The sequence below is a fragment of the Acipenser ruthenus genome, chromosome 24 (genome assembly GCF_902713425.1).
Source record: "Acipenser ruthenus chromosome 24, fAciRut3.2 maternal haplotype, whole genome shotgun sequence".
Classification (NCBI taxonomy): domain Eukaryota; kingdom Metazoa; phylum Chordata; class Actinopteri; order Acipenseriformes; family Acipenseridae; genus Acipenser; species Acipenser ruthenus.
Genome location: NC_081212.1, coordinates 29,702,662 through 29,723,513, shown reverse-complemented (window position 1 = coordinate 29,723,513; position 20,852 = coordinate 29,702,662). Strand labels below are relative to the sequence as shown.

Here is a 20,852-nt window from a genome sequence, read left to right as displayed (position 1 = left end):
GTTTGTCAAAGGATTTCACTGGGTTCTTTTTAAGAACATAAGAACATAAGAAAGTTTACAAATGAGAGGAGGCCATTCAGCCCATCTTGCTCATTTGGTTGTTAGTAGCTTATTGATCCCAGAATCTCATCAAGCAGCTTCTTGAAGGATCCCAGGGTTTCAGCTTCAACAACATTACTGGGGAGTTGGTTCCAGACCCTCACAATTCTCTGTGTTGCTGAGTCAGCCCCGGGGCAAAGCACAAGCAACATGAATAGAGCTTGTTTATAGAGTATACATTCTGAGTAGTGTAATTAAGGTACTACACAGTTTAGGTCATTCAGATGCACCCCCTGTTATAAATCACATTGAAGGTTTACAGTCCCTTCTGCAATGGTAGTCTTGGTTTGTTTCCACTCCTCACACATGAATCTATAGGTAAAGAGCACAGAGCTCAGGCTCCACACAAGTGAGACTGCTGCCCCAGCACAGTGCTATATAGGGCACAGCCAGCACTAATACAATCACAGCACAGTGTCATAAAGCATACTGAAAGCATCATAGAGCCCAGGGAAGCATTGTAAACACCAGGGCGGTATGGTAAAGCATATCGAAAACACAGCAAACCAGGGTAAACTATGGGAAATACACAGTATAACCATGAGAAATGCACAGTGTAACCATGAGAAATACACAGTATAACCATGAGAAATGCACAGTATAACCATGAGAAATGCACAGTATAACCATGAGAAATGCACAGTGTAACCATGAGAAATGCACAGTGTAACCATGAGAAATGCACAGTGTAACCATGAGAAATGCACAGTGTAACCATGAGAAATGCACAGTGTAACCATGAGAAATGCACAGTATAACCATGAGAAATGCACAGTATAACCATGAGAAATACACAGTATAACCATGAGAAATGCACAGTGTAACCATGAGAAATACACAGTATAACCATGAGAAATACACAGTATAACCATGAGAAATGCACAGTATAACCATGAGAAATGCACAGTATAACCATGAGAAATGCACAGTATAACCATGAGAAATGCACAGTGTAACCATGAGAAATGCACAGTATAACCATGAGAAATGCACAGTATAACCATGAGAAATACACAGTATAACCATGAGAAATGCACAGTGTAACCATGAGAAATGCACAGTGTAACCATGAGAAATGCACAGTATAACCATGAGAAATGCACAGTATAACCATGAGAAATGCACAGTATAACCATGAGAAATGCACAGTGTAACCATGAGAAATGCACAGTATAACCATGAGAAATGCACAGTATAACCATGAGAAATGCACAGTATAACCATGAGAAATGCACAGTGTAACCATGAGAAATACACAGTATAACCATGAGAAATACACAGTATAACCATGAGAAATACACAGTATAACCATGAGAAATACACAGTATAACCATGAGAAATGCACAGTATAACCATGAGAAATGCACAGTATAACCATGAGAAATGCACAGTATAACCATGAGAAATGCACAGTGTAACCATGAGAAATGCACAGTATAACCATGAGAAATGCACAGTATAACCATGAGAAATGCACAGTGTAACCATGAGAAATGCACAGTATAACCATGAGAAATGCACAGTGTAACCATGAGAAATGCACAGTATAACCATGAGAAATGCACAGTATAACCATGAGAAATGCACAGTATAACCATGAGAAATGCACAGTATAACCATGAGAAATGCACAGTGTAACCATGAGAAATGCACAGTATAACCATGAGAAATGTACAGTATAACCATGAGAAATACACAGTATAACCATGAGAAATGCACAGTGTAACCATGAGAAATACACAGTATAACCATGAGAAATACACAGTGTAACCATGAGAAATGCACAGTATAACCATGAGAAATGCACAGTATAACCATGAGAAATGCACAGTATAACCATGAGAAATGCACAGTATAACCATGAGAAATGCACAGTATAACCATGAGAAATGCACAGTGTAACCATGAGAAATACACAGTATAACCATGAGAAATACACAGTGTAACCATGAGAAATGCACAGTATAACCATGAGAAATACACAGTATAACCATGAGAAATGCATGAAAGTAAAACTGTAAAATGACAATGCAAATTTGCTGTGGTAAGCTTTTATAAGAGTAGTCCTGTATGATTTTAAGGAATTCATTTCATGAGCTGTTTTCTTTTTTCTCCTGTAACCTTTGGAACATAAAAATTATGTTGTCATTCCTTGGTAATTGGTTGGCTGTGCAATTTATAGACAAAATGCAATGTGTAATACCAGCCAATAATACAAATAGTGTGTATATATATATATATATATATATATATATATATATATATATATATATATATATATATATATATATATATATATATATAAACCTTCACACACACGCTATTGATCTCTATTCAACATCAGCAATGAGGTCTCAGCAGTAATTCATATACACGTCATATCCTCTCATTCCAAAGTCAATGGCAGTCTTACAATTGCCCTAAATGGATCTGGGAATCATTTGGTAAACTTAGGAAACCACTTGAAAAGTCCGCTCCATTTGCACGGACTTCATATGGGAATCCACGCCAGTTTTTTCCAGTCTCCCGGCTTAGTGTGTGTGAGTGAAACGAGGCTCTTGTTGTTTACAGCGTAGACTCGACTGAGCCCCGGAGACAGACATCGAGGCAGGATTTCACACGGGCACAAAGTGGTGTTGCAGAGACCATTACAAGACATATAAAGAGCTCTTTCTACTACAATAACTCTGCTTTTCTCCACAATTGCATTTTTTTTAACCAAAACTGTGCCATTAGTACTACATACACACACCATTCTGGAACACGTTCCCAGGAAAAACTAAAGGGAACTGAAAAAGGGGAAGGAGAGACGGACCGGGCAAAGCGAGCGAGCGAGAAGGGGATGCAGCTGAACCGTTTTCGTGCCGCTGCTGCTAGTGGCGGATATTTTGGAAAGAGCAGCACTATCTCTGCTGCTAGAAACCGAGGCTAGTAAGAGAGGAAAGAGAGTTTGCATTTTCATTCATTGTATAAATTCCAGTGTTCATGCAGTACGCACCGAGTCTGCATTCGGATTTGAAGTGTGTTTTTTTTTTTTTGGTACACATTTGCTGAATTCCGTTTTGTACGCACCGGGAGATCTCCGTTGCGGGTTCGTTTTTATCTCTAAATATATCGTGTGTGACTCTGTGTCGGTGTGCGTGTGTTTCCCTCTGCGCTCTCTCAAATGGAGGTCGAAGATGCTGAATGTTACCAGCAGGACGAATGCGGCACTTTGTGTTTTGTGTTAGGCTTCACAGCGTCTTTGTATAATTGGCAAGCCTAACGAAATATTTCCGTTTTTTTTTATTTATTTATTTTTTTGGGGGGGGGAAACACTTACTGAAAGATTAAACAACCGAGTAAGAGAAAACAAAGCTTTCTGTCTGGATTAAGTTTTTTTTTTTTCTTGTTAAACAAACCGAGGAGTATTTCTCGTTTTTTTGCGGTTTTTGTTTACGCCGAAGGAATACATTTGTGTGGGTTTTCTTGGGGGGGAGGGAGGGGAGGAGGACAGTAACATTTGTTTTCATTCAAATTATTTTTGGATTAATAAGAGGAATGACTTCTGGAGCCGGACGTGAGCCCTTGACCTTGTTTTGGGGTCTTCTGCTGTCAGTCTGTGTGATATGTCTGTGCCCCGCTAATGGAGAGAGTAAGTATATTATCATGTTGATTATCACAACAGTTATGAGATTTTATATATATATATATATATATATATATATATATATAGTGTGTGTGTTTTGTTTATGTATACCATTTAAAAAAACATCACAATCGCTCTCTTATTTATTCATTTTACATTTTTAATAAAAAAAAAAAACTAAACTGAAAACAAAACTAAAAAGTATGCTACCTGGTGTCTTCACAGATTTAATTCTTATGTGAAAAACAAGATACAAATAATGAATGAATCCAAGCAGAGATACTTAGCTGTGTATACAATGTGTGTGTGTGTGTGTATATGTATATATTTGCGAATATCACATATATATTTTAATTTTACACAGTATTCATATTTGTTAATATTGATTGACTATGCTGAGCACTTGGACCCAGTTGAACACGTGTTTATATTTCAACTCTCTAATCTGCTTCACTGGAATCTTTAGGAGTCGTTTATGTTATAAAGACTGTCTGAAATGAAACTTGTTATTGAAGCAGATTAGTTTAGTAAATGACCCATTCTCTTACAATGTGTTCAGAGGAGTCACACACAGGCAAGTGTAGCTTCTGTGTTTTCAAATCAACGTACATGTCTTTTAAATAGACTTTAGGATAGGTTAATACATTACATAATTTAGATGATTATGTTGCTGTATTACTTCGCGACTGCTATTGTAATTCAATGCACTAACGGACACGTTTTGTAAGAATTTTGCTTGCGACTATTATAATTGTTTTGTAGTTAATGGCTCCAATATTCTTTAACCCTTCTAGTATAGTTGCACGGTTTATGGGCAGAAAAATAGTACGAATTACCTCGAAACAAAAGAATAATTTGACGGAATTGTTGTTGTTTTTTTTAACTCGTACCTAGGTTGTAAACTCAGGTGTTTTCAATGTGCGTGCTTTTGTTTAATACCGCGCTAGTTAGTCGTACTGACGCCCACACAGAAACAATGTAGACATTGATTCATCACATGGAAACCGCTTAACTTAATTATTCTGTTTTAATTTTTTTAATTTTGTATTAATTCATACAATATATTTAATGATTCCTGCATTTCGTACAGCACGTAATTGTTTGACATTTCCCTGTAAAATTACACACAACAAAGATCAACAAATACAACAGTAAAAAAGCGTCTGTGGCGGTGCGGAATTTAAGCTGGTTTGTTTTAAAGAGAAACGTGTGTACAATACCGTATATAGTGTTAAACCAGAACACACTACAGCACTAAGTAATGAAGTCTAGCACAGCCCGTTCACATCGGTGTCGGGACATCCTGACTCGACTGCAGTCCACAATCACTGTGCAGTACGCAATGTTATGATGCAGTTAACAACGAAAATGTAAATTTAGGGGTAAAAAGCTTGGGGGGGAAGCTGCTGTATTATATTAGAAGTCTATGCATTGGATTTGTGCGATTCTACTGTACCTCTGAGTGCAGAGATTTTCACACCGGGCAGTGCAGTAACCGGCACTGCACTGAGCTCGCCAAAAAACAACGTTACCCGAGGATTTCTGCTGTGATTGGCCCGTCCATTTCTGGACATGCTAAAGCCCCCGTTTTTTTTCTTGTTGTGGTCGTTGTAATAAAATCATTTGTATGTTTTTGAAACGTTTTATTGCGCATGCAGAATAGTTTACATCTATTCAGGTGTTCTTATCAGTACAATGCAGGATGATTAATGTGAGCTTCAGCGCCAGCTATTGACTTTATCAACAGCAAACAGATGTTTCCGTGTAAAGCGATTTAAAACAAAATAAACCTACATAATAGTAATAATAAGATGATATAATAGCACGCATTGCTGAGCCCACAAAAAAAAACACGCAGCCGGTATTGTAGACAACTTTTAATGCAGTAGAACAATAGTATGCATACCGGCACATTTATTTGAGAATATGTTTGTGAGGTAATGTCTCAGACAGTAGGACACACTGTACTGTATTTGTTGTGATTGTGGGGATCCGTGCTGTGTCACCGCCTGAGAAATCTTTCGGCAGACTCTGAATCTCGGCTCCTCTGGCGAGCTAGCGGACAGACCAGGACACGGCCAGCAGCGAGCGGGGTTCGACATTTCAGCCAGATCCGCCTGACTATGTGCTCGTTAATTATAGAATTACGTTTTTTAAAATGCAATTCTAATTTTAGAGTCCCACTACAGTAAGAACGTTTAGGCTACCACAAGCCGTCAGATTGTCTTTTTTTTTTTTTTTTCAAGAATGCTGTGTTAGACTGAGGAAAACACTACTATAATAGTAAACATATCTTTTCTTTTAATACTTTAAATTGCCCGTATTGTTGGCACTTATTGAATTGACTTTGAGACCATATTTTTTTTTTACAAAACAAACATGCTTTGTACTACTGAGCTGTGTTCTTTTTTAATACAGTTCCAGCAAGGCTTGAGTTAATTAGACAACACAGGCTGTGATGCTCACCTTATCAGTTATTAAACGCAACACCTGCTCATTTTCTTCTGTCTAGCAGGCTTTCTTATTTTACACATGTTCTGTAGAGTAGTACTGTTTGAATATTTCCCCAGTCTTGTGAACTAGACTACATACACAAACCATGTACCCAAGACTGTGCGTGTGTGTGTGTTTACTGTATACATTGATTCACAGGCTGCCTTCAAAAACACAGCCTGCTTATTAAATACATTTACAGGCTGTTCTGAGAAATGCAACATGTGTTTCAAAGAATCCACATTCATCCAGGATGCCTATTAAAAAGGAAACAGGCTAATTCCATTTAGTGTGCACTTGTGGGGGGGATCTGTAAAGCCTAAATGAAGCCAGAGCTCAAACTTGCTAACAAAACAAACAACCCCCCCCCCCCTTCTCCAGAGGCTGGTACTGTTGTGTAGCTTGCTGTGACCCACAAAGAGACATCTCAACAAACCTCAGTTGTTCGAACCCTTGATAACTATGCTTTTATGCCATGTCCACTAGTAAAGCAAATGCACTGCGAGGAAAAGCCTTTCTGCTTTGGGGCGGGCCCTCGCTCTCGGGTACTGAGGGCTTGATGTGCCTCTGCAGTCTCCTGCTTTGCTAGTTTGTAACCCTCTGAAGTTTCGGGTGAGCGCATTCAATCAACATGCACAATCTACAAGTACCAGAGCTGCCCTGCGTTGGCAAGCAGGAGTGCTGTATCCCCATCTGAGGACCCGTTTGTGATTCCCTTAACTTGTAATGCCACACAATGCCAGGCTTTCATGCAGTAATCATTGAAGGCTTTTGTAAGTTTACTGCTATTTTTTTTTTTTTTTGCTATACATTAATCTTTGGAATGTTTCATGTGCTTGTTGCTTGGTTGCATGATTCCAGAACGCTAGAGATTGGATAATTCCATACCTGTATGATGTGATAGGGATAGGAACCCCTCTCTTATCTTTCTCAGCTGTAGAGCAATAGTAATTGCAAATCTGTAACTTTAAACATGCAATTGATAGATACACTGCAGTGCTAATAAGGAACATTATTCCAATTACCAGTAAATCAATCCATGTACATTTCAAAGAAGTGTGTTCAGTAATTTCCCATCAGAGGGGCAGCTTGTCTTTACCCCATCTGAGTATGAGTTCTGTTCTTATTTGTACGGACGAGCCTTCTCAATGAGCCCATGCCTGTTAAAGATGCTGTTTTTATTTACACAATGCAATGTCGTTTTAATGTTCATTTCATGGGGTGGGGAAAGTGTCAACAGTTTTGTTTCTATTTCTGGGTAGAAATTGACACGTTGCACCTGGTTTAAAAAGAATTTGCACCACGTCTTTAAGGGGAACAAAACAATGCTGTTAAAACAAGTTGTAGACAATAAACCGTAGTATAAGGGCTTGTACTGCACTGTGGTTTAAATAGGATCCCGATCTATTGAACAGAGGCAGTGAAGAGAGTGAAGGAGGCCAGCTCTTTCTATAAAGTCAGTTTAACCAACACTGATTGTCTGGGACCCCAAAGACGAATTCTTCCATTGGCTGAGGATTGAGGTGTTGGAGGGGTGGACCAACAACCACAGCCACTTGAAGTGATACGCTTCCTTTCACAAATCATGCCTCCAGCCTTTCTGCAGGCAACACATTGAAAACACAGTGAAACACCGTGTCCGACCAAATGAAAACAAGCCAGTTCATTGATTTCAGCTTTCAGTGCTGCTCGACGCTCTTCCGTGTGTAGTAATGACTGCGGGGGACACGCAGGCTTGCTGTTTATTTCATTTATTTAAAGCATACAAGAAAGCATCCCATATTGAAACCAATTCAACTGTTTTTTGTATATATATATATATATATAATATATATACAGACATACAGTGAACCTTGGTGAACCATTCAGTGCTGATTTATCCAAGGTGTCGAGTTAACCACGGGTGCAGTGAGCCTTGGCATTAACATGAGGAACAGTGTGCGGGGGGGGGGGGGGGGGTGTGCATGCATTGTGTGTGTGTGGTGTGTGTGCATGCATGGTATGTGTGTGGTGGGTGTGTGCATGCATGCATTGTGTGTGTGTGGTGTGTGTGTAGTATGATATTCATATCTGTAGGGCTTCACACTTTTTTTTTTTTTTTTTTAATAAGTAAATAAATCGAGCATTTGTTTGTTCATCCTGTTTCTTATCTTCAGTAAAGAAATCGACTGGCAGGAGGCCAGGGTTCTGAGCTCCGTTCACTGCGGACGACAGTGCCATAAAATGACATTTCAGATGAATTGCTTGTGAGAAGCTTGAGTGGAGCCTGCCAGTTACCACGCAGGGACTCCACCAGCATGAGGTAGCAGCAGGAGTCCTGCAGAGCAGCACAGTGGCTTTCACACAATAATAATAACAGCAACTGTAGACAAGCATTTAGAAAGGAAAGCAGGTGTCTCGAGAATGAAGAATTAACCTTCCCTTCCGACAGGACGGACTGGCAGTTACTGCAGTGAGGGCTGTGAAACAGGCAAGCCGTGTGGCACCCACAGTGAGTGTGTGAGCTGGAGAGACAGTGATAGAATGACAGAGCGATCTGAGTCACCAGTGTGCTCGTGCGCAGAGAGGAGAGAAACCGTGTCGCTGCTACACTATCCAGGCTAATTAACAGGGAGTACAAAGCCGTTCTGCTGATGGGCAGTGTCAGTGTTCTGCCTGGGAGTGGATGAGAGATCATTAAACGGGTTCGGTTGTGTGCAGGTTTTGATATCCGAGACTGGCCGGCATTGATAATGGCTGAGCGTGAGGAGGGTGTGTAATAAAGGGTTCATGAGCACATGGCGCTTGTGCAGCTGAAAGGCAGCGGGCTGGCTCTGAGCGACTGGCCGCTTCTGTACGTTATTCAGCGGGGATTGGCATTTTCACATTATCCCCGAGTGTCAGGAGCTGAGAAAAACAACTGCTGTGGTTCATCCCAGGGACTTTGTGATGTGGGTTACATCAACTTTAAAATGATCCAACTGTTCGAAATGCACCTATAATTATATTTACAAGAAGAATACATGCATGGATGCATACATTCATGTCTATAACCTATGTATGTCAATTGAGTAACAAATATATGAACCCTTTAACAATTCTCCCACTCTCTCGGCACCACACGCTTTTCCTACTGTTTTACTTCAGAGGTACTGAGACTGGAAGCAGAATAGACTGGTTAGGTTGAGATGTGGGTTAAACAACTACAGTACAGAATCTTTTATAAAAGTTTCCCATAGTAAAATCATAGCAAAGTGTAATAAAGCATAGGTAATCATTGTAAAGAATAGGGAGGTACTGTATGATAAAGCTAATTAATAAACACAGCAAACCAGGGTATAGAAGCATGGTAAAACTTCTATAATACTGTGGTAAACTTTTCTAAGGGATACTGTGTAGGGTGGCGTTTGCACATCCTTCCCATAGACGCTGTTAAAGACCTGTGGCATGGGACTGGGGGGGCGGGGGCTGACCTTTACCAGGTGCTGGGCTGCGATGACCTTTGATACATGATACTGGAAACGTGTCGGCCCAGCGCTGCTCTACCAGTGGGCAGGAAAGCTGTCGCTGAAGCTGTACATGAGTCCGCGCACCAGTTTCAAGAAGCTGTACACAGAGCGAACCAGTCGCGTTTCAACCCGAGCCGGACTCGTGAACAGCATACAAGCACAGCACTCGCTGAAACCCATTGGAATGATCACAACATTTCACTCAATACAGCGCCTTTCACACGCATGTAACATGGCTGTCTAACACCGTAATGATGAGCGTCTGGGAGCCAGGTCATGTGTTACACACACATAATAACCGGATCATTGGGCAGTTAGAAGAACTACACACACTGTGTCCCCGTTCTCTGTACTTCCAGCTGGGCTGCAATTAAAAGGCTGTGGCCTGCAGCTTAAATGAAAATGGTAGGGTTATCTGTGATTTGCAGGTTTAGGGTGTGGGGTGCAAGGCAGGCATTCACCAACATCTTGGCTTTTTGTTCAACATGTTGAGTGGTCAGATAACAGGAATAATAAGAGCCCTGCTCTAAAATAACCCCTTTCTTACCCCACCCCCTCCCTTCCTAGTTACGGGCATTCCTGAAATTCCTTAAAGGGTTAATGACAAAAGGAGAAAGAACTAGGAAATGGTTTTTGATCTGTGTTAAAGCTAGACCCCCCACATGCACACAAACAAACACCCCACTTATACAGCACGCACGCACACACATTTTCGTTTTTAGTTGTGGAACCGCAATGTATCTTCCTTTACTGGAAGGAGTACATTTTTGAATAAATACAGAAGCCCTGTGCAGTGCAGTAGCTAATCAGTGTAACAACTCTGTGACTTGAGAGCAAAGAGTTACTAAAGCAGAGCTGCTTCTGCTACTGCGGCTCCTGCTGGTGTCAGGGTCAGGGTCTGGGTCTCAGAATTGTGGGCGTCGGGCTGTGACCAGTGCACGCGTGTGTGTGTGTGTGTGTGTGTGTGTGTCTGCGTGTGTATTCGTGTGCATGTGGGTTTGGTTGTGTCTTTAGTTATTTTTAGATAGAACTGTACTATAGAGGATTAGGCTTTTATAAAATCAGGAATAGTCATCATCACAAACTTTAATAATACAGTAAGCGGGGAGCAGTTCTGAAATACTCTGTACTGTGAAAGTATGTTTGGGTTACAACCTGATCCACTTCCTCCCGGCGCCCTCAAGCCTTGCTGCACAGCATCCTAGTTTCCACCCTACATTTCAGGACCTTATCCCCTGAACCTACAGGACAGCAGCTTTAAATAAATCCAGCACTTTTGATCCCAGCGTGAATGTGCCCGGTACTTAAGAAAACAGTAATACAGTAACTGTGTCCTGTAAGAATATTTTTATACACTGCTCTGAATTCCAGTCTCCCACAAAAATCTATTTTAAGAATGGCTCACGCTTCCCCCAAGATCCCTGCACAGAATGGAGTTACTGTACAGTCTGCTCTCCAATGTCCTTCACCCCCGCTGCTACGAGTGAAGGGATGGCTAAACGAGCCTGGCAGATATATGAATCCTTGCTGCACACTGTGCGCTCCTGCAGGCTGGGACCTGACTCTTGCAGTAATGATGTTCAAAGAGTTCCACTTGCTGGGGGGGGATGAGTGCTGCTTTAACTATGTCCGTTATCCACCCTGGTAATGTGCAGCCTGTGGTGGATGGATGTACTAGCGCACCCTGGTAATGTGCAGCCTGTGGTGGATGGATGTACTAGCGCACCCTGGTAATGTGCAGTCTGTGATGGATGTATGTACTAACGCCCTGTCCCCTCTCTTCCTCCCCCCAGTCTGCGGCCCGAGCATTGACATCCGGAATGACATCCATGAGCTGAAGCGCCTGGAGAACTGCACGGTGATCGAGGGCTACCTGCAGATCCTGCTCATCTCCACGGCCAAGGCAGAGGACTTCCGGGGGCTGCGCTTCCCCAAGCTGACTCTCATCACAGACTACCTGCTGCTGTTCCGCGTCTCGGGGCTGGAGAGCCTACGGGACCTCTTCCCCAACCTGACCGTGATCCGCGGCCGCATCCTCTTCTACAACTATGCCCTGGTCATCTTTGAGATGACCAACCTGAAGGACATCGGCCTCTACAACCTGCGCAACATCACCAGGGGCTCCATCCGCATCGAGAAGAACCCCGACCTGTGCTACCTGGACACAGTGGACTGGTCCCTCATCCTGGACGCCGACTACAACAACTACATCTCCGGGAACAAGCAGAGCAAGGAGTGCGGGGACGTGTGCCCCGGCATCATGGAGGACAACCCACTGTGCACCAAGACCAACTTCAACAACAACTACAACTACCGCTGCTGGACCTCCAACCACTGCCAGAAAGGTGAGTGCCGGGGCTCTGCCCCCTCCCGCTGTCAGGGGGCCGGGCTTAGCAGAGCAAGAGCCAGGGGGAGCAGCAGCAGCAGCCTGCTGAGATTCATTGAGAAATTGACACAGGTTTTTGATGCACTTGCACGTGTCCTGCAGGTGCACACAATCACGCTTTACTGTCTGTGCTGGAAAAACTGTGCAACTGTGGGTAAGGTGTTTGTTTCAGGGAGCGGGAATCAAATGATATGGCCTCCTTAACATGAAGCCCATTTCAGTAGAGCCTCCCTGTAATTTAACATTGCCGCTGTGACTGGAGTGCTGTATGGCACATACTCCTGTCTGCTTGCCTTGAGAGCAGAAACTTAACTAAACATGAGTGACAATGCCAGCCATGAGTTATGTTACTTGGAAGCTGCTAGCAGTCTGGCATGGTGTCTGATGGTGCCTTAACTGGCACAGGAGGGAATTGTTTAGTCTTTTTGTATGTGTAATACATATTTTGAATGTACTACTGACACAGAAGATTCATAATGCACTAATGTAATCCCCCCAGAAAAACTCCCGACAACTGCATCATGTTGCACAAAATAAATCCCGATCACAACGCAACAGCGTTGCACCATAACAGAGTGGAACCAAATGGTCAAAACACTCTGTTGCTAGGTGAACTTTATTTAAAGCAACACGTCGAGCAATACTAATAATGTGTCATGGTTCGGTGCTCAGGGGTGCTTGTGCATCAAGACAGATGGTGCCACCTCCAGTAACACGCAGTGTCTAGTCTCGCTTTCTATACCAGATGAAATGACAATAAACTCCCAAGCTGGTTTTTTTTTGTTTGTTTGTTTTATTTCTGCTGCCTCTGGATCAGGAAGACAGACCCCTTAAGAGAAGCAGGGGGGCTGGAGATGGGCTTGGCTTCTGCATGCCTCTCAGGGGCGGGTCCTGTGTCAGTCACCGGGCTGCAGAGTGCGCCTCGCTGTACTCCTGGGCACAGTGGAATGGGAATAGTGGGAACTGTCTGAACTCCTGTGTGTTTCCTCTGCATGCATTACAGCAGGGCTGGCAGTGGGAATTTTGCATACAAACATTTGAGGACTCGAGCGTTTTGGGAATGTCTATCAATTGAAAAGGAAACTTGTGGTTTATCGATGTATGTGGTGTTTTTTTGTAGTTAAGCATCCACTGCTTTGAAATAAGGTGCAGCATCACAACTGAGAACAGGAAAGAGCTTCTATATAATGAGCCAAAGCAGTTTCTACAGTGCGCCCGACTCCATGACACACAGGCAGAGATAAAAAAGAGGAAGAGACAGCCAGATTATTATTATTATTATTATTATTATTATTATTATTATTATTATTATTTATTTCTTAGCAGACGCCCTTATCCAGGGCGACTTACAATTGTTACAAGATATCACATTATACATTATTTTACATTATACAGTTATCACATTATTTTTACATACAATTACCCATTTATACAGTTGGGTTTTTACTGGAGCAATCTAGGTAAAGTACCTTGCTCAAGGGTACAACAGCAGTGTCCCCCACTGGGGATTGAACCCACGACCCTCCGGTCAAGAGTCCAGAGCCCTAACCATTACTCCACACTGCAGATGGAGTTAAAGCTACACATTTGCATGATTTCTCTCTCCGAGGGGTTTCAGTGCAGGCCAGTCTCATCTGACAGTATTGTGGGGTTTCAGTGCAGGCCAGTCTCATCTGACAGTATTGTGGGGTTTCAGTGCAGGCCAGTCTCATCTGACAGTATTGTGGGGTTTCAGTGCAGGCCAGTCTCACCTGACAGTATTTGTCGGGTTTCAGTGCAGGCCAGTCTCACCTGACAGTATTTGTCGGGTTTCAGTGCAGGCCAGTCTCACCTAACAGTATTTGTCGGGTTTCAGTGCAGGTCATTCTAATGTGACAGTATTGTGGGGTTTCAGTGCAGGCTAGTCTAATCTGAGGGCTGGTTTAGTGGCAGACTTGCAGGCTCTGTTTGAAGGACAAATGCTGTACCCGTCTTCTAAATTTCTTTCAGATAATTGCCTTGTTTTTCTTGAGCACAGATGTTTCTTGAAGGGCGCTCGTGGTTTCCAGTCAGTCTGGACCTGTGTTTTCCGTTGCCTGTCACTAATTACTTGGCCAGGAGTCCCTGTCCACCAGCCTCTCGCTTTGGGGTAAATGTTTGATTTGGGTGGCCATTGCATCACTTCATGAAACCGCTATTGTTTTTGCAATAGCGGTAACATTGTTTCCATTTGTTCACATTGCTTTTAACCCTGTCCCTCCCTGTCTACTGTGAGACTGCAGGAGTGGAAATAAGACTCCTATTGCATAGTGGCCGGTCTTTCGTCTTGCAGGGGATTTGCTTTGAAGCCTCACAGAGGCCTGGCCCCTGAGTGGGGAAGGGAGCTGAGCGAAAATGTCACAGAAATGTCAAGTGTACAAACAGAAAGGAATGTGTGCAAATATCACAAGTAAGGAGCGCATGTCCTCGCTGCCCCTCCCCCCCCTCCCTCTGGTCCTGCCCCCCCCCCCACTCCAGTGACTTGTTTACTCTGAGTTGCAGCTCCGAGGTGCTGCTCGCTGCTGTGTGTATCAGGCCTGTGCCTTGTGACTGAGTGCCCAGCGCAGTGCTGCTGCTGCTGCTGGCGTGGTGTGGCTTGAATATCCCCCACGGGTCTGTCTGTTCCAGTCAGGCATGTGTTTCTCCCACCAGGGCAGGTGCAGGCCTGCTAATCAACACAGGGCTCAGGTTCATTTCAGGGAGGGGAGGAGAGCCGTTGAAGCCTTGAACTGGCCTTGAACTGATCGATCTGCTCAGCGAGAAAACAGTAGCATCCTGGAGATGCTAGACACGGGAACATGAATGCAGAATAACAATTAGAATAGCTATTGAAATTGTGTGCAACAGAAGTGTTGCAAGCTGAAAGCAACATGAGGAACAAAAAACAGCGTGAGAAATACTTGGACTGTAAAGAGAATCAAAGGGTAACAGTGGCTCTTTGTGTTATACCTGTGGTGAATCTTAATGATTCAAAGATGCATTACTTTTCTCTTTTAACAAAAACACATGCCAGCCTCCGCCCCCCATTTCCTGTAAACAATCCATTGTTAGTTGTGTATTTGCTGTGAATTTGCATGGCCCGGGGCGGAGGGACCAGTACAGTGTGTACGTGCCTGCAGAAAGACTTTGCTGTTCATAAAAAGCATGACAGGGGGGTAGAGCAGGAGAGGAGAGGAGAGGGGAGGGGGGCTGTCCCTTTTAAGTGGGCATATAATTAGGCAGGAATTCCAACTGGCTTAGTCATAGCTGCGTGGAGCGGATAAAGGGAAAACCGCAGGGTCGGCCATTAGAGACTGACTCTATCATTCCCAAAGAATGTGTGTGAGTAAAAGAAGAGAGAAGAGGGGAGGGGGTGCATGAAGCAGGCAAGTTCTTGTGGCATGGCGGCTGTTTGTTTGACCAACGTGCTTCAGCTCCTGAGCAGAGTCACAGCGGGGCAGCTGGTGTGCTCAGTTTTGATTTAAAAAAAAAAAAAAGAAAGATAAATAGAATAATAACAGGGAGTGGAGTGGCACAGGAAAGAACAGAAAATCCTGTCTATTGTCCTGCGTCTTTGTAGGAGAGAGCAGAACAGGTTTCCTACAGGGCACATGCTCCCAGTCTGTTTACTACCTTGGGAGCAGCGGTGGTAATGCGCAGTACTGCACCCTGGCTTTGGTTCAGCATTAGAGATGGCGTCTCCTGGCAGTGAGGATATTCACACCAAACTTCAAACACTCCAAATCAGGCTTTCTAAACCTATTGGTCTAGTAGTAGTAGTCCTAGCAATAATTGTTGAAAAATGAATGAACAAAACTAGTAGCTAATTGGCTACTCCAAAGCCTGGTCCCTGTCCCTGCCCCTCCCAAGCATGGCATGCTCCAGCCATGGCCAACGGAGGACGCATAGTTTGTGCGTGTGTGTGTGCATGTGCGTACGTGCGTGTGCATGTGCGTACGCATGTGTGCGTGTGTATTTATTTATGAATGGCCAGAGTGTTTGAAACAGGAAAGTCGCTGCTTGTAGGGAAACAGAACATTTCCTGAGCTCCTCGTAGCCTGTGACTGCGATTAGAGGTGGCTGCGCTAATTGTTTCCTCTCTCATTTAGTGGCTCATTGAGAGAGTCACTACAGAGCCGGGGCTGCTGGAGTACAGTGCAGTGCATCAGTCAGAGCAGGCGGTCTGTGTGCCTGTGCACTGGGGAGCAGGAGCAGGTAGACACTGTGAACCCCCAGTCTGTGTGCCTGTGCACTGGGGAGCAGGAGCAGGTAGACACTGTGAACCCCCTGTCTGTGTGCCTGTGCACTGGGGAGCAGGAGCAGGTAGACACTGTGAACCCCCAGTCTGTATAATTTTAGACACAACCAAAGCTCTTTATATCCTGTTTTCCTGGGTCAATTTAGCACTGTCCCAAATACTGCTTTCCCAGCAGCAATAAATGGTCTTGGATCTGAACTGTAAAAAACAAACTAAAAGGCAAGCGAAGGCTGCTGCCTGCGTCAGAGCAGTGAATGAAAGAATGAGAGGAAGTGAGCTGTAATGTATTCTCGTCCTTCTGCCCAGTCCCACAAAGATTGCTTTTGTTTGTAGCTACCGTGATAAGATTGTGCTACAGTATGTGCTGCTGTACCTCTGCGGTGAGGTCATGTTTTACACACTTTCTATGAAGTTTACTAGTTGGGATACTTTTTTTTTCTTTCTTTCGCCAGCCTGAAGCAAACGTTTTTGACCACAGTACTGACGTTTAGATTTTCCAAACTGCAAACATAGCTGTAGTTGCAAGTATAAAATAAGAGAAGAAAAGCCAGCTAAGATGTCTCGCCAGTTGCTGCTCCTAAATATAACCGTTCTTTAGAATTGCAGATATTTTGTTTGTTACTCAAACGTGCAAAAATAAAAGCGTAGAAATAAGCTATAAGACTAGCAAAGGCAAAGAGTCTTTAAAATGTACTTTGTGGAAGATCTATGGAGAAACCCACACGAGTGAGAGAGTGCAGGTCACCTGCGCTGGAGAAACCCACACGAGTGAGAGAGTGCAGGTCACCTGCGCTGGAGAAACCCACACGAGTGAGAGAGTGCAGGTCACCTGCGCTGGAGAAACCCACACGAGTGAGAGAGTGCAGGTCACCTGCGCTGGAGAAACCCACACGAGTGAGAGAGTGCAGGTCACCTGCGCTGGAGAAACCCACACGAGTGAGAGAGTGCAGGTATGTGTGTTTGAAACATGAAAGGGGATCATCAAATTACAAAGCCTAATTGAAATGGCTGGTACACACACACACACACACACGCACTCACTCACTCACTCACTCACTCACTCTCCCCATTAACCCTTTATGGGCAGGAAGGCAGCTCGGCTCGGTGCGGAGAAACTCGACACTGTTTGAACTGTCATCCGAGCCATTGGATATGAAAGGCCAGTAATATTAAACTCCTTTCTCGAGCCTTCTCGCTGTGATCTGAGGTGCTCTGACCACAGAAACAATGCATCAGAGAATGAGATAATCGGGAAGGACTTTAATGTTTTTCAGCTGTTGTAGTTTACTTAATAAAATAAAAAACAATAAAAAACCCAAGCTGACACGTTGCCTTCTCGTCTGCACAGTCACCGACTTTGTCAAGCTGTGCCCCCCCTCCTCTCTCCTCCTTTCAGTAAATCTTTTCCAGAATAGATTTATATGAGCACAAGATAGGGGCTGCAACACCCACAGCAGCTGTAAACACATGGTGTGCAGAACAGCAGTGTGCTCAGCTGCTGCAGAAACCTGAATGAGAAATAAGGTTGCAGGATGTTTTGAAGAGGAGGTGGGCAGGTCTTCCTCCTGTTTCCGAGCAGACTGTTTGATTTAATCCCCGACCACGTTACGGTTGTCAGCGCGCTTCTTAATGGTCACAGGTGGCTGCTTTGTGCTGCTATTCCTCCCTGACATTCTCCGAGTCTCTCTCTGTCTCTCTCCTGGCAGGCTGACACGGGCCGCTCTTTCAGAAGACTGTCCGTCAACGCGTCGTGAAGGAAACGAAGTGCTTTCGGGAGCTGGGGTGGCCCTGTGAGTGTGAGTGTGTGTGTGTGTGAATGTACTGTAGCAGGATGTGTTTGTAGCAGACCTGAAAATAAAAAAAAAACAACTGTCCAGGTCGTGGATAGAGTGATGTACTGGACATACTGAACTGGAAGTGTCCAGGTCGTGGATAGAGTGATGTACTGGACATACTGAACTGGAAGTGTCCAGGTCGTGGATAGAGTGATGTACTGGACATACTGAACTAGCTACCAGGGACCCCCGCATTGCCATTGTTTAATGAGGCTAATATCCTCATGCATATTTCATGAGTGGATGCCTTCTTTTTATTTTTTTTAAACACGCTCTCTGTGTTGATGACGGTGTTGCTTCCACTTTGAATAACTGTGCAGCCAAGAAAAGAGGTTCCCTCAAATGTGTGTAAAAGAAATAAATAAATCGAATGGGATTCCTTCCCTGTTAGCTGGGAGGAAGCGTTTTATAGCTAGCCTAAGTGATGAAAACCTTTTGAAATTGAACCAGCCAAGTGGCAGTCTGCAGCTGGCCAGAGAGAGCTGCAGAGAGGCCAGTCATCTGCACTGTAACATAGACATGAACCGGCAGTGCTGACTGCAGTGTCCAAGTACCTTCTGAGACGAATCATTCTCTGAAGAGCAGTGGAAGCAGTTCTACACATAGGCTGGATACGATCGTCCAGGACAGTGGAGCAGGGCTGCTGAAGGCAAGAGATTGTTGTGGAGTTCATGGAGAGCTGGGGGACTTGGAGTACAGCAGAGGGATAGTGGAGTGCAGTACAGTGTGTGCTGAGGGGGAGCCAGCGTGCACTTTGTATGTATGTATGTATGTACGTACACACACACAGTGCCGCTGTTTCTTTCTCCTGACATACATGGCTTGTGATGCCTGCGCGGGGCACAGCACACAAACCCTGACCCCTGTCTTAAAACCTTTTGTCTTTTGTCTTTTTTCTTGTCACTGTTCCGGGGAGCTGACAGTAGCGCAGTTTTGAGGTTCACAGCCAGGTTAGCACCGAGGCACAGAGAGGGAAGACGATGCACCTTTGAAACAAGGACATGCTCTGTGCCTGGTGTTGCTTAAGGGCTGCTATCCACGTACAGCCCGGCTCAGTGTCTGCCGTCTGCTGCGTTCAGAGCCCCGGCCGGGGCCACGGTATTGCTGCTTCTCATTGTTAGTGGAGGACAAAGAGGAAGGGGGTTCGGCTTCTGGAACAGTAATCGCTTACTAACAGAGAAATCATTTACTGCTCTAACGAAGATGGAAAATATTGCTGTTTCCAGGTTCCTTTACTCTAGTGTTCCCAGCTAGCGAGGGAATGTGTAACAAGGAGGTTGAGTGGGTGTTTGCACTGCCAAGGTCACAGTGATGGAGTGTGTGTGTGTGTGTGTGTGTGTGTGTGTGTGTGTGTGTGTGTGTGTGTGTCTCTGTCCGTCTCTGTGTGTGTGTGTGTGTTTTAATACAACTCCCTGCTGGTGGCCAGCGCAGTGCAGGGCTGTGCCTGTTGACTGTGTTGATTTTGTTCATTGAAGGGGGTAGAGGTGTATTAGTGTGTCTTTCACCTCCGCCTCAGTTGTGACTGTGGACAGAATGTTTGTTTACGTGCTGCTGAGCCTTTTGAAATCCTAGCCTCTCTCACTACCTGCCATCCCGATCTGTGCATTAATGACAGGGATATGGAGAGCCGGGCATGCCTTCACCTTAAGTGCGCTTTGTTTCGGGTTTCTTTTCAAAGGAACAGGAGAGATCTTGCACCATGGCTTTGCTGCCGTGATTACAAGTTGAAGTTGCGGGCGATCCCTGGGAGAAGCGATGAGTTGTCTTGTGAAAGGTGTGCGGTATAAAAGACAACAAGCCGAGGCAGTGCTGCTGCGGTGCTGCGCTGGTGTTTTTATTTCCACTCCCTTCGCACGGGGCAGGAAGTGGCACGGTACTTAACACGTGTCCGCCCCGGGTGAGGCTTGTTCTCGCTTGTAAATGAGCTTGTTTTTAAAGGACTGCTTCGTTTGGTTTGACGTCTGGTTTAATTTTAAAATGTATCTCTTTTTTTTTCTTTCTTTGTAATGACATGCAGTGACGCTTCTGCTAAACAAACCTCTCCAGGGGTACAGTAGTTCCTTTCCCCTCGCGTCAGACGCTTTTATAAGGAGAAGCCTCTGAGGCGCTCGGCCACCCAGGCAGCTCAATAGTCTCTTGAGCGCAAGACTAAAACCGGAGGCTTTCATTCCAGTGGGTGTATCTGAGTGTGTGTCTCTGCATTAACTGTTTAAGCATCTCCCAGCTATTGTAGCTGTTAACTTCAACCTGTTGGTGCTTGCTAATGTAAAGTACCATTCTTGTCTTGATGTTTGACTGTTCAGAACATGATTAATTGGCGTTCTCTTGCCACACGACTGGAAGTTCATCTGCACTTGAGCCCTCTGTGTACTCAACTTTGTTGCCCAGTTTGTTTCTTCTCCAAAGATGTCTTTAGATGCAGAGACTCCCAAGCACAAGTCTGCGTACCACGTTGTGTGTTGTACAGCCATTTAACCATTTCAACTCATTTCCTCCCACCAGCTACCTCATCAGAATGACCTCATCTCTACCAGTCTCAAACAGCCCACAAGTAAAAGGTCTCCCAGCCGCTGATAAATGTTTGCATGTCAGGCAGCATCTGGGAGCTAACCTGTGCCTCTTGCTTATACAGTAGTACAGCTCCATGCAAGAGCTCCAGATAAAGTAT

The 20,852-nt window shown here is 44.3% G+C and overlaps 1 protein-coding gene across 1 annotated transcript in view; it reads left to right on the top strand.

The window, feature by feature from the left end:
- The first annotated feature begins 2,528 nt into the window (after nt 1-2,528).
- LOC117427860 (insulin-like growth factor 1 receptor) overlaps nt 2,529-20,852 on the top strand; it is a 71,902-nt gene continuing 53,578 nt past the window's right edge. Inside the window, exons 1-2 of the mRNA XM_058999213.1 lie at nt 2,529-3,733; nt 11,502-12,053. Of these exons, the coding sequence (XP_058855196.1) occupies nt 3,640-3,733; nt 11,502-12,053 (646 nt within the window). The 5' untranslated portion in view covers nt 2,529-3,639. The remainder of the gene's footprint in view (nt 3,734-11,501; nt 12,054-20,852) is intronic.